General features: G+C 44.7%; 1 protein-coding gene across 1 annotated transcript in view; it reads left to right on the top strand.

The window, feature by feature from the left end:
- LOC143808075 (putative cation-transporting ATPase 13A4) overlaps positions 1 to 24,171 on the top strand; it is a 226,731-nt gene extending 202,560 nt beyond the window's left edge. The window contains exons 29-31 of the mRNA XM_077290332.1: positions 2,389 to 2,477; positions 2,580 to 2,660; positions 23,906 to 24,171. Of these exons, the coding sequence (XP_077146447.1) occupies positions 2,389 to 2,477; positions 2,580 to 2,660; positions 23,906 to 24,154 (419 nt within the window). The 3' untranslated portion in view covers positions 24,155 to 24,171. The remainder of the gene's footprint in view (positions 1 to 2,388; positions 2,478 to 2,579; positions 2,661 to 23,905) is intronic.
- The last annotated feature ends 1,827 nt before the right edge of the window (positions 24,172 to 25,998 follow it).

The following is a 25,998-nucleotide window of genomic DNA, read 5'->3' as shown; positions in this document are numbered from 1 at the left end:
GTCAAGGGAGTTTCCATCTTCATGCATTGGAGAGTTAGTATGCTGCGAGAGGCCGAAGGAGGAGGTTAGAGATAAAAAGTGAGAAGCAGATGGGGAGAGAGGAGAAGCAATGGGGATGTTGAAATCACCCATGATAAGGGTGGGGGCGTCACAGGAGAGAAAGTGTGGAAGCCAGGTGGCAAAGTGATCCAGGAACTGATGAGAGGGGCCGGGAGGACGATACACCACCGCCACTCGCATGGAGAAGGGGACGTAGAGTCTGACTGCATGGACCTCAAAGGAAGGGAAGACAAGTGAGGGTACTTGGGGGATAACTTGGAAGGTACATTTGGGTGAAAGGAGCAGACCAACGCCTCCACCTGCTCTGTTGTCCGATCTTGGGGTATGAGAAAAGTGTAGTCCACCATATAAAAGAGCAGCAGCAGCGGTGGTGTCTGACTGCTGGATCCAGGTTTCAGTAAGAGCCAGGAGATTAAGCGAGTTAGAAAGGAAAAAGTCATGAATGAAGGAGAGTTTATTACACACAGGGCGAGAATTCCAAAGGGCACAATTGAAAGAGACAGAAGGCATGCAGGGAATATTAATAAGCTTAGAGGGGTTTCTGGGTGTAGCAATTGGGAGGTTTGACTGGCTATAACATGGGGGGCCGGGGTTCATGGACATGGACAGTTGAGAAAAAAATTCATGAAATGTTGCAATGCAGGGCAGTCCTGATGGTGGATAAGCAGCCCCAATCAAATTCCAAAGAAATTCAAGCTGTCCTGTAGGCTTAGGGTGTATCAGTGTCATTGTCAACTATCCATCCGCATTTAAGGGAAATGAAACACGATAGCAGGAGACACAGGAGGACTCCATTGGTGACACAGAGACATAAAAATCTAGACTGCAGTTTGCCAAACTGTAAATCAAGCAAGCTAAAATCCTTCTGAGAAAGCGTCTTGTGGACAGATGAGACCATGATAGAGCTTTTTGGCATCATTCTACAGTCAAATACGGCGGAGGTCCGAGGATGTTTTGGGGTTGTTTTGCTGCTTCTGGCACTGGGTATCTTGACTGTGTGGAAGGCATCATAAAATCTGAAGATTACCAATGGATTTTGCGTCACAATGTACTGAGCAGTATCAAAAAGCTGGGTTTGCACTTTTGGTCATGGGTTTTCCAACAGGACAATGACCCCAAACATACTTCAAGAAGCACCCAAAAATGGATGTTAACAAAGCACTGGAGAGTTCTGAAGTGGCAATCAATGAGTATGTCTCTAAATCCTATTGAACACCTAAAGAGAGATCTTAAAATTGCTGTTTGGAGAAGGCATCCCTCAAATATGAGGAAGCTGGAGCAGTTTGCAAAAAAGAGTGGTCCAAAATTCTATTTGAGAAATGTCAAAAGCTTTTTGAAGGTTATAGGAAGCTATTAATTACAGTTATTTATTCCATCGGTGTGCAACCAAATATTAAGTTTCAGAACTTGACAGATTTTTTTCAATTGTATTTATAACACCTTCCTTTAATAATGTCCCCCATCCTAGGGCCATTTCTGTAATAATTTCCCCTATCCTGGCTTCCATCCTGTAACAATGTATCTCATCCTAGACCCCTTCCTGTTATAATTTCCCCTGTCCTGGGCCTTTTGCTATTATAACATCCCCCACCCTAGGCTCTTCCTGGTATAATGTTCCCCTTGCTGGTATAATATTCCCCATCCTGAGCACCTTCCTGGTATAATGTCCCCTCTTGTGGGCCACTGAATGTAATAATGTCCCTCATTCTCGCCCCTTCTGGTAACAATGTCCCCCATCCTGGTATAATGCCCCCCATCATGGGTCCATTCCTGGTATACTACCCCCATCTCATATTAATGGCCATCATCCTGGGACCCTCCCTGTTATAATGATCTCCATCCTGGCCCCCATTCTTGTATAATGAACCCTATCCTGGGGAAAAAGAGCACACAAGCACATTTATGAAGAGCGTTGGAATGTGTTTTTCATCTTGACTATCTTTGCTGCTATGTGCTTGGTCGACAAGCTACTTTGCGCTCGATGCAAGGTGGTGAGTAAGCAACGCTGAATCATTGGAATCAAATTCGAAGTGATGACATGCTTTTGTTTGCCGGCAATGGATTTCCGACCTGAAGTCAACAGCCTTAAATATGCTTATTATGAAGCTGTTGTGTTCAGATTGGGAGACCTTCGGCCAGTCTGTATTTTCGTGTTTCCCAGACTTCTGAATTCAGACTTATAGAACATGTCTCTGAACTGAACGTTCCCTATAATGTACATTGACATCATCTGATTATATAATCTTTGAACAATGTTTAAGACATATATTCTAGAAGAGATGGACTGGACATGCCATCAATGCTATAGAGATGTGTTTTGTGTTGCAGATTTATTTGTGGTTGTATTAATATTGGAAGCTGCATTCAACATCTTCTTCATATTTGCTGACTTTCCAAGAATATATCTTGATTTGGAAGTAAGTTTTTTTTGTTACTGAATGGATTGTGCCAGTCTTCAAACCTAAAGATATCATCTGGTCTAACATACTGTTATTTATGTGACTCTTCTTCATTTCTAGCTTGTCTGCACTCCCCTCAGTTGGAGAATACACATGCTTGTTTTACTGGTTGTATGTCTAGTGGTGTCATTCCTAGTAGAGGTCAGTGATAGTTATGCTATAAGCAATGTGTTTGTATTTTATTGCTATTAAAGGGAACCTGTCACCAAGTTTGGCCGATATGAGATGCAGCCACGGTCTTTCAGGGCTGATATACAGCATTCTATAATGCTGTATATCTGCCCTCAACCCAATCTGTAAGAGAAGAAAAATAACTTTTATTATACTCACCTGGGAGGTGGGGCAGTCTGATGGATGTCACTCTTCTTGGTCCAGCTCCTCCCATCTTCCTGCGATGCCATCCTCCTTCTTGCTTCATGTGGCTGACGCGTCCCTGCATCATCCGCACAGTCTCCCCGGCACTGTGCTCCTGTGCAGGCGTACTTATATGTTCTGTTGAGGGCACAGCAAAGTACTGTAGTGCGCAGGCCCGGCACTGCAGGACTTTGCTCTGCCCTCGACAGGACATCTAAGTACGCCTGCACAGGAGCGCGATGCCGGGGAGACTGTGCGGATGATGCAGGAGCGCGTCATCCACACAAACCAACAAATCAAGAAGGAGGATGGCAGGTTGGAAAAAGACCTAGGTCCATCAAGTCTAAACTATCCACTGTATAAACCACAATGTTATGCTATGTACTTTTCTATATGCTTATGTATTATTTTTCTTTTTATACTGATTTAGTAGTTGTCTTCCTATAAAAGGGGTTCTAGTTGCTATTTTATGCAAATCTCATATTGTGAAGCATAAATTTACTGACAGATTCCCTCTAAGTCCTGTAAATTGATCTTACAAAGTTTACCTTAAAGGGAATGTCAGCAGGTTTTTGCTATGTAATCGAACAGTAGCATAATATAGAGACAGAGACTCTGATTCCAGTAGTATATCACAATTTTCTCTTCTGCAAATCTAGCAGAGCTCAGAATGTGGAGCTCATTTTACCCCCCTCTCCCACTGCTTGTCAGCTGTCTGTCTACACTGTATGTTGACAGAAAGTTGATAAGCCGTGGTGGGGGGGCATGTTATGAACAGGGAGCACAAGACACTGAGTTTTTCAGTGATAATCTCCTGCTGATAAACCTGTGATTTTATTGAAACTGCGAAACATAGCTCAGTAAGGGAGACATCGTTGGAATGAAGGTTTCAATACCTACATCATGCTCCTCTCAGATTACATAGCAAAAACTCACTGACAGATTCGCTTTAGCACAGATAACACAACACAGGGATATCATTGCACAAATAAAGTATAATTTGATATCTGATTTGACATCAGTAAATGGCTTGTGAAATGTTAAATTACCTTAATCCTCTTAAAGGGAACCTGTAACAAACTTTTACCGCAAAATCATTGATATGACTGTGTGATCCTTTAAAGATAAGCCAGTGGATCCCTTTATGATACCAATGTAATTCTCCACCAGCAAGAAATCGAGTTCTGAAGTTGTGCCTTGAAGTACATTGAGGAGTGACGGGTACATCTCTAGCGTCTCATCCTCACTCTGTATTTTCTATCTAGTAGCGCCCTTCCTTGGATGAGTGACAGGTCAGTGGCCAAGTACCAGAGAAAACAACTTGTCAATCAGCCAGGGAAGGATGCTGCTAGCGCTGGAATACAGAATGAGGCTGAGAAGCTAGACATGCATCCTCATACCCCAATACACCTCCAGACACAAGTTCAAGATCTGATTTCTTGCTCCAGAAGCATACGAGTATATCTGGGCTCTTAAAGAGTTCCGCTGGCATATTTTTTAAAGTGCTGCACAGCCATATAATTAATTTGGGGGGGTCTGACATGTTCCATTTACGAGAGATAACATTCTGAGACAAGTTATCAAGATGGTGCATTGGCTACATCTATACATGCATGGGCCTTGTTTTTCCAGCACACATTTCACAGTTGCTGAATGTTTGATACAATTTGGGGGCTATTCATTAACCTGGTGAAGTGCACTCCACTCTTAATGATGTGCACGCTGGAGTACACCGACCATTAGAGTTGAGCGACTTTTACTTTTTTCGGATCGAGTCGGGTTCGGCGAAACCAGACTTTGTGAAAAGTCGGGTCAGGTGAAATCGGCCGATTATTGCGAAAAGTCGGGGGCCGACCGAAACACGAAACCCAATGCCAGTCAATAAGGAATCAAAGTTGGCAGTGAGTGCAGGACAGGAAAACACCTACAGTGCCCATTTTAATGCCAGAAACATCAATTCTTGTTACTTAAGCTTGTCAATCTTAATTTACCTTATAATAATAGTTAGGCATTGAAAATTGGGGGTAGGGCTGGCTCAAGTTTTTCGTGGGCCCAGGAATAGCGGACTACGTCACGGCGGTGGAGCAGGGAGAGGTAAGTATTTAAACTTTGCAAGTGCTGTGATCCTGAGCAAGCGTGGGGGCCCACTCATTCGCATTGGCACTGGCACAGGGCCCCTCAAAGTACGGCGGTGTGTTTGACGGCGGGGGCGCCTCCCACCAGCAGAGACACTTTTGCGTACTATGAGGGGCCCTGTGCCAGTGATGTTGCCAGCGAGTATGCCCCCCCACCTGATGAAGGAACCTGCACTTTCATCTGCACCTTCCTCTTTGTCCCCGTGTAAGGTGGTATAGTATGCGGGAAGGGGAACCTGACTTTCAGCAGAGTCAGATTCTGGCTGTGTAGAGTGCTAGGGGAATGTAGTCGTCTGGGTCAATGTCCCAGCAGACTTATCTAGCAGTGGCTGGGCAATGGGCAGGATGAGGAGTAAACACAGATATAGGCCCAAATAATAAAGTAGGCTAAATGCAGTTCAAAACAGGACTAAACAGGCAGCATTGCTTTGTTCAGTGGAGGAAAACGGTACTGACTGGCAGACACAGTTAGTAGGCCCAAGTAATAAAGTGGGCCAAATGCAGTTCAAAATTGGTAACAGGACTAAACAGGCTGCACTGCTTTGTTCAGTGGAGAACAACAAGCAGCGGCAGACACCGTTAGTAGGCCCAACCAAACAAGTAGGCCAAATGCAGGTTAATATTCGAAACAGGATGAAAATTGAGGCTCAGCTTTGATCAGTGGAGGAGAACAACAAGCAGCAGCAGACACCGTTAGTAGGCCCAACCAAACAAGTAGGCCAAATGCAGTTTAATATTCGAAACAGGATGAAAATTGAGGCTCAGCTTTGTTCAGTGGAGGAGAACAACAAGCAGCGGCAGACACCATTAGTAGGCCCAAACAAACAAGTAGGCCAAATGCAGTTTAATATTCGAAACAGGATGAAAATTGAGGCTCAGCTTTGTTCAGTGGAGGAGAACAACAAGCAGCGGCAGACACCGTTAGTAGGCCCAAACAAACAAGTAGGCCAAATGCAGTTTAATATTGGAAACAGGATGAAAATTGAGGCTCAGCTTTGTTCAGTGGAGGAGAAAAGCAAGTAGCGGCAGACACCATTAGTAGGCCCAATTAAACAAGTAGGCCAAATGCAGTTTATTATTCGAAACAGGATGAAAATTGAGGCTCAGCTTTGTTCAGTGGAGGAGAACAACAAGCAGCGGCAGACACCGTTAGTAGGCCCAACCAAACAAGTAGGCCAAATGCAGGTTAATATTCGAAACAGGATGAAAATTGAGGCTCAGCTTTGATCAGTGGAGGAGAACAACAAGCAGCAGCAGACACCGTTAGTAGGCCCAACCAAACAAGTAGGTCAAATGCAGTTTAATATTCGAAACAGGATGAAAATTGAGGCTCAGCTTTGTTCAGTGGAGGAGAACAACAAGCAGCGGCAGACACCGTTAGTAGGCCCAAACAAACAAGTAGGCCAAATGCAGTTTAATATTGGAAACAGGATGAAAATTGAGGCTCAGCTTTGTTCAGTGGAGGAGAACAACAAGCAGCGGCAGACACCGTTAGTAGGCCCAAGCAAACAAGTAGGCCAAATGCAGTTTAATATTCGAAACAGGATAAAAATTGAGGCTCAGCTTTGTTCAGTGGAGGAGAACAACAAGCAGCGGCAGACACCATTAGTAGGCTCAACCAAACAAGTAGGCCAAATGCAGTTTAATATTCAAAACAGAATGAAAATTAAGGCTCAGCTTTGTTCAGTGGAGGAGAACAACAAGCAGCGGCAGACATCGTTAGTAGGCCCAACCAAACAAGTAGGCCAAATGCAGTTTAATATTTGAAACAGGATGAAAACTGAGCCTCAGCTTTGTTCAGTGGAGGAGAAAAGCAAGGAGCGGCAGACACCATTAGTAGGCCCAACCAAACAAGTAGGCCAAATGCAGTTTAATATTCGAAACAGGATGAAAATTGAGGCTCAGCTTTGTTCAGTGGAGGGGAACAACAAGCAGCGGCAGACACCGTTAGTAGGCCCAACCAAAAAAGTAGGCCAAATGCAGTTTAATATTCAAAACAGGATGAAAATTGAGGCTCAGCTTTGTTCAGTGGAGGAGAAAAGCAAGTAGCGGCAGACACCATTAGTAGGCCCAACCAAACAAGTAGGCCAAATGCAGTTTATTATTCGAAAAAGGATGAAAATTGAGGCTCAGCTTTGTTCAGTGGAGTAGAACAACAAGCAGCGGCAGACACCGTTAGTAGGCCCAACCAAACAAGTAGGCCAAATGCAGTTTAATATTCGTAACAGGATAAAAATTGAGGCTCAGCTTTGTTCAGTGGAGGAGAACAACAAGCAGCGGCAGACACCATTAGTAGGCCCAACCAAACAAGTAGGCCAAATGCAGTTTAATATTCAAAACAGGATGAAAATTGAGGCTTAGCTTTGTTCAGTGGAGAACCACAAGCAGCGGCAGACACCATTAGTAGGCCCAACCAAACAAGTAGGCCAAATGCAGTTTAATATTTGAAACAGGATGAAAACTGAGGCTCAGCTTTGCTCAGTGGAGGAGAAAAGCAAGTAGCGGCAGACACCATTAGTAGGCCCAACCAAACAAGTAGGCCAAATGCAGTTTATTATTCGAAAAAGGATGAAAATTGAGGCTCAGCTTTGTTCAGTGGAGTAGAACAACAAGCAGCGGTAGACACCGTTAGTAGGCCCAACCAAACAAGTAGGCCAAATGCAGTTTAATAATCGTAACAGGATAAAAATTGAGGCTCAGCTTTGTTCAGTGGAGGAGAACAACAAGCATCGGCAGACACCATTAGTAGGCCCAACCAAACAAGTAGGCCAAATGCAGTTTAATATTCAAAACAGGATGAAAATTGAGGCTCAGCTTTGTTCAGTGGAGAACCACAAGCAGCGGCAGACACCATTAGTAGGCCCAACCAAACAAGTAGGCCAAATGCAGTTTAATATTTGAAACAGGATGAAAACTGAGGCTCAGCTTTGTTCAGTGGAGGAGAAAAGCAAGGAGCGGCAGACACCATTAGTAGGCCCAACCAAATAAGTAGGCCAAATGCAGTTTAATATTCGAAACAGGATGAAAATTGAGGCTCAGCATTGTTCAGTGGAGGAGAACAACAAGCAGCGGCAAACTCCGTTAGTAGGCCCAACCAAACAAGTAGGCCAAATGCAGTTTAATATTCGAAACAGGATGAAAATTGAGGCTCAGCTTTTTTCCATGGAGGAGAACAACAAGCAGCGGCAGACACCGTTAGTAAGCCCAACCAAACAAGTAGGCCAAATGCAGTTCAATATTCGAAACAGGATAAAAATTGAGGCTCAGCTTTGTTCAGTGGAGGACAGCTGTATTGAGTGGCGCAGACAGACACATGTAGTAGGCCTAAAATAAATAAGTAGGCTAAATGCAGTTCAAAGCTGGTAAAAGGACTAAACAGGCGGCATAGCTTTGTTCAGTGGAGGAGGACAACTCTAATGGGAGGCAGAGACAGGTAGTAGGCCCAAATAAGTAGGCTAAATGCAGTTCAAAACTGGTAAAAGGACTAAACAGGTGGCATAGCTTTGTTCAGTGGAGGAGGATAACTGTAATGGGAGGCAGACACAGTTAGTAGGCCCAAATAAGTAGGCTAAATGCAGTTCAAAACTGGTAACAGGACTAAACAGGCGGCATAGCTTTGTTCAGTGGAGGTGAACTGTAAGGAGTGGCGCAGACAGACAAAGTAGGCCTAAAATAAAAAAGTAGGCTAAATGTAGTTCAAAATTGGTTACAGGAGTACACAGGTGGCATAGCTTTGTTCAGTGGAGGACAGCTGTATTGAGTGGCACAGACAGACACAGGTAGTAGGCCTAAAATAAAAAAGTAGGCTAAATGCAGTTCAAAATTGGTTACAGGAGTACACAGGTGGCATAGCTTTGTTCAGTGGAGGACAACTGTAATGAGTGGCAGACACAGTTAGTAGGCCCAAATATTAAAGTAGGCTAAATGCAGATCAAAACTGTAACAGGACTAAACAGGCGGCATAGCTTTGTTCAGTGGAGGTCAACTGTAAGGAGTGGGAAAGACAGACTTAGTAGGCCTAAAATAAAAAAGTAGGCTAAATGCAGTTCAAAATTGGTTACAGGAGTACACAGGCGGCATAGCTTTGTTCAGTGGAGGTCAACTGTAAGGAGTGGCGCAGATAGATGTAGTAGGCCTAAAATAAAAAAGTAGGCTAAATGCAGTTCAAAATTAGTTACAGGAGTACACAGGCGGCATAGCTTTGTTCAGTGGAGGTCAACTGTAAGGAGTGGCGCAGACAGACTTAGTAGGCCTAAAATAAAAAAGTAGGCTAAATGCAGTTCAAAATTGGTTACAGGAGTGTTGTGAATTCCGTTCTGGAGCTCCCTCCTGTGGTTGCTGATGGTATTTTTGTGGGTTCTGCCCTTGGGCACCCTCTGGTGGTTTCGAGTGGAACTGCTGCTCCGTTAGGTAGCTGTAGCAGCTGCCTTCACTAATCGCCTTGCCTGGGTTTGTTATTTAAACCTGCTCTGGGCTTTAGTTCATGCCAGCTGTCAATGTCTTAGGTTGGATTTGGTTCTCTCCTTGGATTTCTCATATGGCCTGTCCTTGTCAGCAAAAGATAAGTTTCTGCTAGTTCTTGTTTGTCCATTTGTTTTGGACTCTATTGCTTTGCAAATATGTCTCTTTTTGTCCAGCTTGTCACTATGTCATATTCAGGCTAGCTGGAAGCTCTGGGGTAGCAGATTTGCCCCTCCACACTGTGAGTCGGTGTGGAGATCATTTTTGTAACCTCTGCGTGGATTTTTGTAGTTTTTTAATACTGACCGCACAGTATCCTTTTCTCTCTGTCTATCAAGTTTAGTATTGGCCTCCTTTGCTGAATCTGATTTCATTTCTGTGTACGTCATTTCCCTCTCCACTCACAGTCAATATTTGTGGGGGGCTATCTTTCCTTTTGGGGTTTTCTCTGAGGCAAGATAGCTTTCTATTTCCTTCTTTAGGGGTAGTTAATTCTTAGGCTGTGAAGAGGTGTCTAGGGAGAGTCAGGAACATCCCACGGCTATTACTAGTGTTGTTGTTAGGATTAGGGACTGTGGTCAGTAGAGATACCACCTCCTCAGAGCTCGTCCCATGTTGCGTTTTAGCCACCAGGTCATATCAGTGTGGCCTCTTAACCACCAGGTCATAACACAGGAGTACACAGGCGGCATAGCTTTGTTCAGTGGAGGTCAACTGTAAGGAGTGGTGCAGACAGACTTAGTAGGCCTAAAATAAATAAGTAGGCTAAATGCAGTTCAAAGCTGGTAAAGGGACTAAACAGGCGGCATAGCTTTGTTCAGTGGAGGAGGACAACTGTAATGGGAGGTAAAGACAGTTAGTAGGAGCAAATAAGTAGGCTAAATGCAGTTCAAAACTGGTAAAAGGACTAAACAGGCGGCATAGCTTTGTTCAGTGGAGGAGGACAACTGTAATGGGAGGCAGACTGTTATGATCTGGTGACCTTGGAGCCGCATGAAACTTTCTCTGGAGTCGGTGGAACCTGTACTGACCGCAATCCTGAACTAACACCGCAACTAGAAGTAGCCGTGGGGTGTGCCTAACACTTCCTAGACACCTCGACACAGCCAGAGGACTAAATACCCCTATAGATGGAAATGGGAATGCTATCTTGCCTCAGGGCAGACCCCCAAAGGATAGGCAGTCCCCCACGAATAATGACTGTGAGTAGGAGAAGAATAGACACACACAGGTAGAAAACAGGATTTAGCAAAAGAGGCCACTCTAGCTAAATAGGAAAGGATAGGACAGATAACTAGGCGGTCAGTATTAAAACCCTTCCAAAAATATCCACAGCAGATAATACAAAAAGTTCCACAATCTAACTAAAGACATGGAATGTATATCAGCCACTCCAGAGAATCCAGCAAGACTGAGAAAATACTGACACAATCTAAGCTGGACAAGAAAACACAAAGAATAGCACTGAATTGTGAAGCACACAACATGTGTGCCACAGGGAAAAAGAACCAGACACTTATCTTTGCTGATTTGGCAGAAAGGCAGGAGGAACCAGGCAGAGGTCTTACCCAACAACAATTGACAACTGGCAAGGACTAATGAATCCTGCACGCCTAAATACCCCAGTCAGATCTGCAATCAGCAGATACACCTGACCAGGACTGCAACTCAGGGGCAACTGCATTACCACCTACAACCACCGGAGGGAGCCCAAAAGCAGAATTCACAACAGTACCCCCCCTTGAGGAGGGGTCACCGAACCCTCATCAGAGCCCCCAGGCCGACCAGGACGAGCCAGATGAAAAGCATGAACCAAATCAGCAGCATGGACATCAGAAGCAAAAACCCAAGAATTATCCTCCTGGCCATAACCCTTCCATTTGACAAGGTACTGAAGCCTCCGCCTCGAAAAACGAGAATCCAAAATCTTCTCAACCACATACTCCAACTCCCCATCAACCAAAACAGGGGCCGGAGGATCAACAGAGGGAACAACGGGCACCACATATTTCCGCAATAAAGATCTATGGAAGACATTATGGATACCAAAAGAGGCCGGAAGCGCCAATCGAAAAGACACTGGATTAATAATCTCAGAAATCCTATAAGGGGAAGAGACCTTCATAGGAACATGACGGGAAGACAACCAAACCAAATCCCCAACCCGAAGCCGGGAACCAACACACCGACGACGGTTAGCAAAACGTTGAGCCTCCTCCTGAGACAACACCAAATTTTCCACCACATGAGCCCAAATCTGCTGCAACCTGTCAACCACAGAATCCACACCAGGACAGTCAGAAGGCTCAACCTGCCCAGCAGAAAAACGAGGATGAAAACCAAAATTACAAAAAAAAGTAAAAACCAAAGTAGCCGAACTAGCCCGATTATTAATGGCAAACTCGGCCAATGGCAAAAAGGCCACCCAATCATCCTGATCGGCAGACACAAAGCATCTCAAATAAATCTCCAAAGTCTGATTAGTTCGCTCGGTCTGGCCATTTGTCTGAGGATGGAATGCAGAAGAAAAAGACAAATCAATGCCCAGCCTAGCACAAAAGGCCCGCCAAAACCTAGAAACAAACTGGGAACCTCTGTCGGACACAATATTCTCTGGAATACCATGCAAACGAACCACATGCTGAAAAAACAACGGAACCAACTCTGAAGAGGAAGGCAATTTAGGCAAAGGCACCAAATGAACCATCTTAGAAAACCGGTCACAAACAACCCAGATAACCGACATCCTCTGGGAAACCAGAAGATCAGAAATAAAATCCATAGAAATATGCGTCCAGGGCCTCTCAGGAACCGGCAATGGCAAAAGTAACCCACGCACAAGTCCCACAGGACTGCACAAAAGAACACACATCACGTGACAACGAAGGCCACCAAAAGGACCTACCAACCAAATCTCTGGTACCAAAAATACCAGGATGACCAGCCAACACAGAACAGTGAACCTCAGAAATCACTCTACTAGTCCATCTGTCAGGAACAAACAATTTCCCCACAGGACAGCGGTCAGGTCTATCAGCCTGAAATTCCTGAAGAACCCGCCGTAAATCAGAGGAAATGGCAGAAAGGACCACCCCTTCTTTCAGAATGCCGACCGGTTCAAGGGCCTCAGGAGAATCAGGCAAAAAACTCCTAGAAAGGGCATCAGCCTTAATATTCTTAGAACCCGGAAGATACGAAACCACAAAATCAAAACGGGAAAAAAACAAGGACCATCGAGCCTGTCTAGGACTCAGCCGTTTGGTAGGCTCGAGGTAAATCAAATTCTTATGATCGGTCAGGACCACAATACGGTGCTTAGCTCCCTCAAGCCAATGTCGCCACTCCTCAAACGCCAACTTCATAGCCAACAACTCCCGATTGCCGACATCATAATTGCGTTCTGCAGGCGAAAACTTGCGGGAGAAGAAGGCACACGGTTTCATCAAAGAACCAACAGAATCCCTCTGAGACAAAACGGCCCCTGCCCCAATCTCAGAAGCATCAATCTCAACCTGAAACGGAAGAGAAACATCTGGTTGGCGCAATACCGGAGCAGAAGTAAATCGGCGTTTAAGCTCCTGAAAGGCAGAGACAGCCGCAGAGGACCAATTCGCCACATCAGCGCCTTTTTTCGTCAAATCATTCAAGGGTTTAACCACGCTGGAGAAGTTAGCAATGAAACGGCAATAAAAATTTGCAAAACCCCAAAATTTCTGAAGGCTCTTCACGGATGTGGGTTGAATCCAATCATGAATGGCCTGAACCTTAACCGGATCCATCTCCATAGATGAGGGAGAAAAAATAAAGCCCAAAAAAGAAACCTTCTGCACCCCAAAGAGACACTTAGACCCCTTCACAAACAAACCATTGTCACGAAGGATCTGAAATACTATCCTGACCTGTTCCACATGAGACTTCCAATCATCGGAAAAAATCAAAATATCGTCCAAATATACAATCAAGAATTTATCAATATAAGTCCGGAAGATATCATGCATGAAGGATTGAAAAACAGATGGAGTGTTAGTGAGCCTGAATGGCATCACAAGGTATTCAAAATGGCCTTCGGGCGTATTAAACGCAGTTTTCCATTCATCACCCTGTTTAATACGAACAAGATTATATGCCCCCCGAAGGTCAATCTTAGTAAACCAACTAGCCCCCTTAATCCTAGCAAACAAATCGGAAAGCAAAGGTAAAGGGTATTGAAACTTGACTGTGATCTTATTCAAGAGGCGATAATCAATACAAGGTCTCAAGGAGCCATCCTTCTTAGCAACAAAAAAAAACCCTGCTCCTAATGGTGAAGAAGATGGCCAAATATGCCCTTTCTCCAAAGACTCCTTAACATAACTCCGCATGGCGGTATGTTCAGGCACAGACAGGTTGAAAAGTCGACCCTTAGGAAACTTACTGCCTGGAATCAGGTCAATAGCACAATCACAGTCCCTGTGCGGTGGCAGGGAACTGGACTTGGGCTCATCGAATACATCCTGAAAATCAGACAAAAACTCTGGAATTTCAGAAGAGGAAGAAGAGGAGATTGACATCAAAGGAACATCATTATGAACCCCCTGACAACCCCAACTAGTCACAGACACAGATTTCCAATCCAATACAGGATTATGTACCTGCAACCACGGGAAACCCAGCACGATAACATCATGCAAATTATGCAACACCAGAAATCGACAATCTTCCTGATGGGCTGGCGCCATGGGCATGGTCACCTGTGTCCAAAACTGAGGCTTATTTTTAGCCAAAGGTGTAGCATCAATCCCCCTTAAAGGAATAGGGTTCTGCAAAGGCTGCAAGGGAAAACCACAACGCCTGGCAAACTCAAAATCCATTAAGTTCAAGGCGGTGCCTGAATCCACAAACGCCATGACAGAGAATGATGACAATGAGCAAATCAAGGACACCGATAACAGAAATTTAGGTTGTACAGTACTGATGGTAGCGATCCTCTTTGTCCACTTAGGGCAGACTGAAATGACATGAGACGCGTCGCCACTAGGGTTGAGCGACCTTTAGTTTTTTAGGGTCGAGTCGGGTTTTGTGAAACCCGACCGTCTTAAAAGTCGAGTCGAGTGAAATCGGCCGACCACAGTGAAAAGTCGGGTTTTGGCCGAAACACGAAACCCAGTGAAGATATTATTTATTTATTTTTTTTTTTCTCTCTCTCTCTCTCTCTCTCTCTCTCTCTCTCTCTCTCTCTCTCTCCCCTCCGTCCCAGAACAGAAAATTTCGATTTGCACATTCCAAATCGCTACTGCGCACAAGCGATAGCATGACGATAGGCGTTCACTCCCCTAACACCCATGTCATCACTCTGCCCACGCTCATTCATTGGCTGAGAAAATGGCGCTAATCGCGTCATACGAAACGCGACTTTGGCGCCAAGATCGCGTACCGCATGGCCGACCCCACACAGGGATCGGGTCGGGTTTCATGAGACGCCGACTTTGCCAAAAGTCGGCGACTTATGAAAATGAACGACCCGTTTCGCTCAACCCTAGTCGCCACAATAATAACACAACCCATTCTCACGTCTGAATCCTTGTCGTTCCGTTCTAGACAAAATCCTATCACACTGCATTGGCTCAGGAATTGGCTCTGAGGACGACGCCACAGCACGCACAGTTCTACGCTCCCGCAAGCGCCGATCAATCTGAATGGCCAGAGACATAGAATCACTCAGACCGGAAGGCGTGGGAAACCCCACCATAACATCTTTAACGGATTCAGAAAGACCCTTTCTGAAAATTGCCGCCAAAGCATCATCATTCCATTTAGTCAACACACACCATTTTCTAAATTTCTGACAAAACAATTCTGCTGCCTCTTGACCCTGAGACAGGGCCAACAAAGTTTCCTCTGCTTGATCCACAGAATTAGGTTCATCATATAATAAACCTAAAGCCTGAAAAAAGGAATCTACATTAAGCAAGGCCGGATTCCCAGATTCCAGGGAAAATGCCCAATCATGTGGATCACCACGCAGCAGGGAGATGACAATTTTAACCTGCTGAATGGAATCACCGGAGGATCGCAATCTCAGAGCAAAAAACAATTTACAATTCTTTTTAAACCCCCAAAATTTGGAAATATCACCAAAAAACAAATCAGGAGTAGGAATCTTTGGTTCTAAAGCTGGAGTCTGAACAATATAATCAGAAATACCCTGTACCCTAGCAGCAAGCTGGTCTACACGAGAAGCTAATTCCTGAACATCCATGCTGGCACAAGACTCCTCAGCCACCCATAAATAAAGAGGGAAAAAAATACAAAACAGACTGCAGAAAAAAAAATGGCTCAACACTTTTCTTCCCTTCTTCTGAGATGCATTTAACTCATTATGGGCCAGTTGTACTGTTATGATCTGGTGACCTTGGAGCCGCATGAAACTTTCTCTGGAGTCGGTGGAACCTGTACTGACCGCAATCCTGAACTAACACCGCAACTAGAAGTAGCCGTGGGGTGTGCCTAACACTCCCTAGACACCTCGACACAGCCAGAGGACAAAATACCCCTATAGATGGAAATGGGAATGCTATCTTGGATCAGAGCAGACCCCCAAAGGATAGGCAGCCCCCCACGAATAATGACTGTGAGTAGGAGAAGAATAGACACACACAGGTAGAAAACAGGATTTAGCAAAAGAGGCCACTCTAGCTAAATAGGAAAGGATAGGACAGATAACTAGGCGGTCAGTATTAAAACCCTTCCAAAAATATCCACAGCAGATAATACAAAAAGTTCCACAATCTAACTAAAGACATGGAATGTATATCTGCCACTCCAGAGAATCCAGCAAGACTGAGAAAATACTGACACAATCTAAGCTGGACAAGAAAACACAAAGAATAGCACTGAATTGTGAAGCACACAACATGTGTGCCACAGGGAAAAAGAACCAGACACTTATCTTTGCTGATTTGGCAGAAAGGCAGGAGGAACCAGGCAGAGGTCCTACACCTCCCAACAACAATTGACAACTGGCAAGGAGTAATGAATCCTGCACGCCTAAATACCCCAGTCAGATCTGCAATCAGCAGATACACCTGACCAGGACTGCAACTCAGGGGCAACTGCATTACCACCTACAACCACAGGAGGGAGCCCAAAAGCAGAATTCACAACAGCAGACACAGTTAGTAGGCCCAAATAAGTAGGCTAAATGCAGTTCAAAACTGGTAACAGGACTAAACAGGCGGCATAGCTTTGTTCAGTGGAGGAGGACAACTGTAATGGGAGGCAGACACAGTTAGTAGGCCCAAATAAGTAGGCTAAATGCAGTTCAAAATTGGTTACAGGAGTACACAGGCGGCATAGCTTTGTTCAGTGGAGGTCAACTGTAAGGAGTGGCACAGACAGACTTAGTAGGCCTAAAATAAAAAAAGTAGGCTAAATGCAGTTCAAAATTGGTTACAGGAATACACAGATGGCATAGCTTTGTTCAGTGGAGGACAGCTGTATTGAGTGGCACAGACAGACACACGTAGTAGGCCTAAAATAAGAAAAGTAGGCTAAATGCAGTTCAAAATTGGTTACAGGAGTAAACAGGCGGCATAGCTTTGTTCAGTGGAGGACAACTGTAATGAGTGGCAGACACAGTTAGTAGGCCCAAATATTAAAGTAGGCTAAATGCAGTTCAAAATTGGTAACAGGACTAAACAGGCGGCATTGCTGTGTGCAGTGGAGGAGGACAACTGTAATGGGAGGCAGACACAGTTAGTACGCCCAAATAAGTAGGCTAAATGCAGTTCAAAACTGGTAACAGGACTAAACCGGCGGCATAGCTTTGTTCAGTGGAGGTCAACTGTAAGGATTGGCACAGACAGACTTAGTAGGCCTAAAATAAAACAGTAGGCTAAATGCAGTTCAAAATTGGTTACAGGAGTACACAGGCGGCTTAGCTTTGTTCAGTGGTGGTCAACTGTAAGGAGTGGTACAGACAGACTTAGTAAGCCTAAAATAAAAAAGTAGGCTAAATGCAGTTCAAAATTGGTTACAGGAGTACACAGGCGGAATAGCTTTGTTCAGTGGAGGACAGCTGTATTGAGTGGCGCAGACAGACACATGTAGTAGGCCTAAAATAAAAAAGTAGGCTAAATGCAGTTCAAAATTGGTTACAGGAGTACACAGGTGGCATAGCTTTGTTCAGTGGAGGTCAACTGTAAGGAGTGGCGCAGACAGACTTAGTAGGCCTAAAATAAAAAAGTAGGCTAAATGCAGTTCAAAATTGGTTACAGGAGTACACAGGCGGAATAGCTTTGTTCAGTGGAGGACAGCTGTATTGAGTGGCGCAGACAGACACACGTAGTAGGCCTAAAATAAAAAAAGTAGGCTAAATGCAGTTCAAAATTGGTTACAGGAGTACACAGTCGGCATAGCTTTGTTCAGTGGAGGACAACTGTAAGGAGTGGCTGACACAGTTAGTAGGCCAAAATAATAAAGTGAGCTAAATGTCTGCCAAAAAAATGTTCATAAATAAACAGGTGGCATAGCTAGGTACAGGGGTGGGCTCCTCTGCAGAGTAGCAGACAGTGGTAGTTGGCGTAAAGTATTAACTGGTCTAAATGGAGGCCAAGGCCCCTGTATATTTTTACTATCATCTATCATTTGAACAAATTTGTATTGGCAGTGTCAGTGAAGGATTTAGCAGCACAGACTACACTGTGGTGGAGCAGGGAGAGGTAAGTTTTGCAAGTGGTAGAGCACTGTTCAACCTGGGGGGAACACTCTCTCGTGGGCGGCGGTACTGGCACAGGGCCCCTCATATTACGACGGTGTGTCTGACGTTGGTTGTGCACCACCACCGTCAGAGACACTTCATTGTACTATGAGGGACCCTGTGCCAGTGCCGTCGCCCAAGAGTGGGCACACCCACCTGTCCAGGCAAACGGCACTTGCACGGGTGCTTGCGCCAGGTGGTGACCACGGCCCTGTGGGGGGAGTCAGCCCATTTAGGGAGGTAAAAAAATGGCCTATGGTGTACATTCAGCAGCTGCAAATGGAGGAATTGGAGCAGTCAGTAAGAGGAGGCCAAAACCAAGACATTTTTCAGGCAAGCTAGGTGTCAGCAGGGGAAGGTGGGGCAAAATAATTTGAAATCCATGATTGGTTCATTTTAATGAAGGCTAGATCATCAACATTTTGGGTAGCCAGACGAGTCCTTTTTTTGGTCAGTATTGAACCAGCAGCACTGAAGACTCTTTCTGATAGCACACTAGCAGCAGGGCAAGCGAGCTCCTGTAATGCATATTCTGCCAATTCAGGCCAGGTGTCTATGTTAGATGCCCAGTAATCAAAGGGGAATGACCTGTGAGGGAGAACATCGATAAGGGCGGAAAAGTAGTTTGTAACCATACTGGACAAATGCTGTCTCCTCTCACTTTGAATCGATGCAGCAGTACCTGTCGTGTCTGCGGTCATTGCGAAATCACTGCACAACCTAGTCATAAAACCACTCTGTCCAATGCCACCTCTGATTTGTGCACCTCTAACACCTCTGCCATGTTGCCCCCTACAGCTTGTGTGAGAACCATCACCGACGCTTTGTGCTGGGAATGCCTGAACCAAACGGTCTACAAGAGTTGCTTGTTTGGTAGCCAATATTTGCTCAAGGTTCTCATGTGGCATGATATTTTGTAATTTTCCCTTATATCGTGGATCCAGGAGGCAGGCCAACCAGTAATCATCATCGGTCATCATTTTGATAATGCGGGGGTCCCTTTTTAGGATACACAAGGCATACTCAGCCATGTGGGCCAATGTTCCAGGTGTCAATTCACTGCTTGTGCTGGGTTGAGGAGCACTTTCTTGCAAATCAATATCACTTGTCTCCCGCAAAATCCCTGTACCTGACCTTGCAACGCCACCAGTTTCTATAGCCCCCTGAGAAGCATCCTCCTCCCATAAATATTCATCCCCATCATCCTCCTCCTCCTCTTCATCCACCACCTCGTCCAGGAGAGTTCCCTGAGTAGACAATGGCTGACTGTCATCAAGGCTTCCCTCCTCCTCGGCTGCAGATGCCTGCTCCCTAATGTGCGTCAAACTTTGCATCAGCAGACACATTAGTGGGATGCTCATGCTTATGATGGCGTTGTCTGCACTTACCAGCCGTGTGCATTCCTCAAAACACTGAAGGACTTGATGTTGATGGCTGCTGCGGATCATCCTCCTCTGCTTCTGAGCTACTGTCAGTGGCACCCTCTTCCCCCAATGGCTGCCAATCTGGGTCAACAACTGGGTCATCTATCACCTCCTCTTCAATGTCATGTGCACCTTTCTCTGTGTCACCGTGTAAGGTGCTATAGCGTTTGGGATGGGGCACCATAGTCTCATCAGGGTCAGTTTCTGGCTCAGTACACTGCGAGGGCAATGTAGTGATCTGAGTCAATGGAACAGCATAATAATCTAGCTGTGGCTGTGCATCAGTGCACTCCATGTCCAATTCATCTTGTAATGGGCTGTTAACAATTTCCCTTTCTAACCCAGGCACGGTATGTGTAAAGAGCTCCATGGAGTAACCTGTGGTGTCGCCTGACACATCCTTCACTTTTGGTGTAGGTGAAGGACACAAGGAAGCGACTTGTTCCTGACCGTGAGCATCCACTGATGACTGGCTGCTTTTATATTTTGAACTGTCAGAAAAGGAGGCAAAAGAGCTAGAGACTGAGTCAGCAAGCCAAAACTTTTTCCTGCTGCTCTGGCTTTAAAAGCGGTTTTCCTACTCCAAGATAAGGGAGCCTTCGAGGCCTTGTGTAGCCAGACGATGACGCTGGCTCAACACCTCCAGCCTTAGGTGCTATTTTGCTTTTCCCACTACCACCAGATGCTCCACCACCACCACCACCACCACCACCATCAGTATCAGCTGGCAAAGACCGCCCACGGCCTCTTCCACCAGACCCTCATTTTTGGGAAAATGTAACCAAAATAACAACCATTATATGGCACTGTAAAACAAGGTAGAAGGTGTATCTAAACTTTTTGAGAATTTAAATCTCCCTTTTTTTGGGTGGGAGACTGCAGCAAAACTCAGGCTCAGTGTATTACACCACACAATGTAAGTGGCAGAACGTGGCTGGCAGATATACGACAAACTGAACTGACGTAGATCCACTTAGTGGCAATTTAAATCTCGCTTTTTTGTGTGGGAGACTGCAGCAAAACTCAGGCCCAGTGTATTACACCACACAATGTAAGTGGCAGAACGTGGCTTGCAGATATACGACAAACAGAACTGACGTAGATCCACTTAGTGGCAATTTAATTCTCCCTTTTTTGGGTGGGAGACTGCACCACAATTCAGGCCCAGTGTATTACACTACACAATGTAAGTGGCAGAACGTGGCTGGCAGATATACGACAAACAGAACTGATGTAGATCCACTTAGTGGCAATTTAAATCTCCCTTTTTTGGGTGGGAGACTGCAGCAAAACTCAGGCCCAGTGTATTACACTACACAATGTAAGTGGCAGAACGTGGCTGGCAGATATACGACAAACAGAACTGACGTAGATACACTTAGTGGCAATTTAAATCTCCCTTTTGTGGGTGGGAGACTGCAGCAAAACTCAGGCCCAGTGTATTACACTACACAATGTAAGTGGCAGAACGTGGCTTGCAGATATACGACAAACAGAACTGACATAGATCCACTTAGTGGCAATTTAAATCTCCCTTTTTTGTGTGGGAGACTGCAGCAAAACTCAGGCCCAGTGTATAACACAACACAATATAAGTGGCAGAAAGTGGCTGGAAGATCTATGAAAAAATACAAGGACTGTAGTACAATTTCAATCTCCCTACAATAATCTCAGGACAAGTATGGCAGCAATAAAAAGGACTGCTGCACACAAAAGTGTGGACAAATAAACAAGAACTGTGCAGAAAGGAGCAACAGGATTTTTGCTTTTAAAAAAGCAGTGGGTTTGCACAGCAGCCTGCAAACAGCAATGCAGCTATCGGTGAGCCTTATAAGGCAGCCTAATAAGCTACAGAGCTGATGCACAAAGATATACCCTCCACTGTCCCTGCAAACAAAAGGTGGTTTTGGACAGTGGAAATCGCTACAGCACAAGCGGTTTGGGGGTTAATCTTCCCTCCCTACTTCCCTACTTCCTACTTCCATCCCTGCTTCTGACGAATCTGCAGCAACCTCTCCCTATGCCGAGATCGGTATCATACCGCTGCTGCCGCCTCCTCGCTCGCTCCCGGCCTCTGCTTCTCGTGCGCGCGCATACCAGGTTCAGTGCTGCGTGTGTGCACTTCTGATCTTCTGTCGGCGCTCCTCTTCGTCTCCTCTATGGTCCTGGAGGACTAGTACCCAGAAGTCGGTCTTCCTTATTGTCCTCTCTATGGTTCTGGAGGTCTGTTACCCAGAAGTGCTACCCTGCCTTTGGGTATTTAAACTGCTTCCTGCCGTCCCTCTGTGCCTGGTTATCATTTGTTCCTTCAGGTGTTCCTGGCCGCTCTTAGTCTCTGTGAAGTTCGTTTTTCCCTCTGACATTGGGTTTATCCTGTCTTTCCTGTATCCTGCTAGCCTCTGCGTTCCCTCAGTTCCTCCGCCAACCTCTGCACTGCTGCAGTTTACCCACCAGTCCTGTGTCTTTGCAGTACTCACCTATCCTGTGGTCCTACTATCTTCGCCTCTTCTTGGTCTTCTCCCATCCTGGTCCTCCAGCTTCCATGGCGATAGTCCCTCACGGGCCTGGCCCTAAGTCTCCCTGTATAGTGGCGGTCTATCTGGTCAGCTCGTCCGTGAGGGGTTCGTCATCGCGGTCTAGAGGGTCCACTTTCCTTTTTTCCTCTTTGAATCGTCATACTCACAATAGGACTGCACTCGGATGACATCTGAGTGCAGCCTGATTCTTACAGCATAACAATGGGCAGAATTAAGATGACGGCACACCCCTTTATAGCCCCTGTGATGCCGCAGAAAGCAAGCCAATCACTGTCATGCCCTTCTCTAAGATGGTGGGGACCGAGACCTATGTCATCACGCTGCCCACACTCTGCGTCCTCCTTCATTGGCTGAAAAATGGCGCTGAAAGCGTCATACGATATGTGACTTTGGTGCGAAGATCACCGACCTCATGAAATCAGAAATCAACAAAAACTGCACTGCAAGTTCATGCCCCGGTTATGCTTTCCCTGTATTGGCGCAGCTTTATGGGATTGGTTTGAAAAAGACAAAAGTCACAATATTTTTGCACAACTGTCGAGATTAGGTGTTTATGCCAGTTTTCTGGTGTAAGCACTCTAACAAATTTCCCCCAATTCTTGTCAAGCTCTAAGGATTTTTGCAGTATCGCAGGATGCATATCTTTAGAGATGAGCAAATTTATTTGAGTGGAATTGAATTCTCCTTGAATATTATTTTTAAAAATATTCTCCAGAAAATTTATTTTTATATCAATTCACTTTACTACTTCAATTCGCAACCACCATTTTACTGAACTGAAGGGGGCTAGGCAAATGGTTAAAAAAAAAGAATACAGATTTTATTGCTCATCTGTTCTGCTATCCCTGCAGCCTACTGTCTGATCCTTGGCGTCTCTTCTTTTCCTTTTGGTTGCACACATTTATTGTGGCCTCTTCACTCCAGGACCAGGCTTCTGGCTCAACCTCAGATGTTATTGCGCTTTGTTCGGTCACTCGGGTGGTGCACATCATAACATTGTGATGTAATAATGTGCACTGCAACACACAGCATGCCGTGACGTTCGAGACCTAGTTGAGCGGAAAGCCAGGACATGGAGTAAACAAGCCAAAGAGAATATTTGCAGTGGAAGAAGTGGAATAGAAGTGGCACCAAGGACCGGACGGTGGGCAGCATTAATGGTGGGACAGGTGAGTTATAAGGCATAACTTTTTTTTTCACTTCCTACTTTAATTAAGCTCTGCAGTCTGGAGATACTCCAAAGCATAACTAGGAACATTCAATTAGTACAGAATTACTTTGCTGCAAATTAAATTTCCCTGTAAAATCCAAGCGATTTGGCAAATTCACATCTTGGCAGATTTGATCATTTTCAATTATCTTGCTAAAATATAATATTGACACAAAAAAATATTGTTGCCTTTTAGAGTTGGGTATATATATATATATATATATATATATATATATATATATATTTTTTTTTTTTTTTCATACCACGTTAGTTAGCTTTTGACCATTGTATGCCAGAAGCGCACCACACCATCTGTCGTTTTGCAGGTTCTCTAATAGTCATCTAGCAACCCCAATATATCCCTTGTCAAAGTCGCTAATGAATGATATATAATTTTATCTATTTATTCTTACATAGACAAGTTTTCTGTTTTCTTGTATCTACTTGCATTGTTTGCTACTTTTCAATATATATGGCATCTGGTATTTATACTTTTAACCAGTCCACTTATTAATCCTTACTTTTCAGGAATTCATTCTTGATAACAGAGCTCTCTGGTTGGCTTTGAAGAGATGCTTAAAGATGAAACCAGGCAGCAAATATAAAAAGTTACATGCAGTTTTGGAACAGGACGCAAATTGGCCACCTATTGGAACGACAAGTTATAGAAATTGTATAAAGACCCATGGAGATGGCAAAATCTACATTAATCAAGGTTATGAGCACGACAGTGTTTTGAATGATGAACATTCTTATCCTAAGGGACAGAAAAATTAAAGAATCAATTTTCAGGACTCAAAAATTTGATAAGTAGTAAAAAATATTTTCTCATGTAGTTGATGTAGACTTTCACACTTAATTTACTTAATAGGTCATTAAACAAAATTCTACCATTTCGCTGCTGATGATTATAGGTCTTTTTATCTAGAGGAGTGCAAAGATGTCTGTCAGAGCTACTGGTTCTGATGCCCTTCTGCTCCCCTCTTCTTTCTCTGAGTGTTAGAGATAGTAGGATGGAGGCTGAGTGGGTTGCACACAGATCTGCAGTGGAGATCAAAGAAGCAGGATATAGATATGGAAGAAAACACATGAAGAGGAAATACGTGCAGTTATGGAGCAGTGCTGATACACAAGAACAAGTGAAATCAGCATTATTTGGTATACACAAAGCTCACATCCAGCTTGTATTATAGGCAGGCACGGCATTAGGGGAATAACTGGGCAATTGCCCAGGGATGCCACTTCCCTAGGGGCTCCTAGTATCTCCAGCTGATGAGCAGAAATTATATTGATTATAGCTTTACATTATTAATGTAATTTCCAACATTGAGCCTGTTTAAGGACCTTTGCTGACATCACAGTCATGTGACCGTGATGCCAGCATATGTCCTGTACTGTAAGTGACTTTAAAAGAACTGACGAACCCTGTAATTTTGTTCATACCTTTATCTCAACAACTTAGACTTCTTTTTACTACCCTCCTAATACTGTTATTTTATAGTTAAAATTTAATATTAACAGCTATGTTTGAAAATCTATTTTGCTACTGTTAAACCTAATAAAAAAAAGAAAAAGAACTGAAGAAGAGGAGACTGGTAAGTATAATAATATATTGTGGTATGGTGACTGGCCATGTGGTTAATGAGTGCTATGTATCACAGAGGTGGGTGGCCCTTGGATGGAAGCCTGGGCTTGTTTTGCTCAGCAGATCTATAGTACTACTCAGGGTTACTATACATTGGGAAGGCTTCCAGGTGACTTGGAGAGATGGGTGGGTCCAGTCACCTACATATTCCACCCAAGAGATTGTGCCTGAACATCCAAGATGGAGTCTCTGTGTTTGTGCATGGGTGGCAGTGCTGGCTAGTGTGAGCCACAGTGAGAAGGCCTGTGATATATCTCTGGAGAGGACGCCTCTGGGGATATAAGAGGTATCCGGGAACCTGTGCTGTCGTCATGGACACTCAACAGACACTAAACCATATTAGGCACACCAGGGCTCCATGAGGTCCGTGGGTACCGTAGAGCCGAACTGTTGCAGGGTGGTTCACGGGGTGCTGCATGTTAACAAGTACCTGAGAGGTTTATGTAAATAAATGTATGGACTTTTTAACCCTGAGTGTCCCAGCATATGCCTCAACGACCAGCCAAGTGAGTACTCCCCTTCCACGGATGGTGGAGATACATGTATGCAGTGTGTCTCTATGTATGTGATCTGTGTATACATGTGATCTTTGTATGCAGCATGTCTCTGTATGTACGTGATCTGTGTATGTACAGTAAGTGCTCCATGTATATGTGTCTGTAAGGATGTACTCTGAATATGAATGCATCAGTTTGTATGTGCTCCATGTATGTATGTGTCTGTATGTAGGGGCTTTGTCATTATCCATGCCGGGGTTTGTTACTTGTTTTTTTCTCCCCGGTCTGCTTACGTGGGGGTTAACCGTCTCTGCCAAGTTTTGGGTTCTCTGTGGCTATTTCAGTCTGCTGTGGCCTGCAGACCAATATCAGTGATAGTTCATGCTCCCAGGCTAGAGCAGCTGACCCCTTGATACCGTGTGTTGTCCTCTGCCCATTAACTCTGTTCCCATGAATTCCCTTTCCTGCCACCCAGCTTT

Source organism: Ranitomeya variabilis, chromosome 2 (assembly GCF_051348905.1).
Source record: "Ranitomeya variabilis isolate aRanVar5 chromosome 2, aRanVar5.hap1, whole genome shotgun sequence".
Lineage (NCBI taxonomy): Eukaryota > Metazoa > Chordata > Amphibia > Anura > Dendrobatidae > Ranitomeya > Ranitomeya variabilis.
Note: the sequence above shows the minus strand (reverse complement) of the source record. Positions and strands in the feature narration are given on the sequence as shown.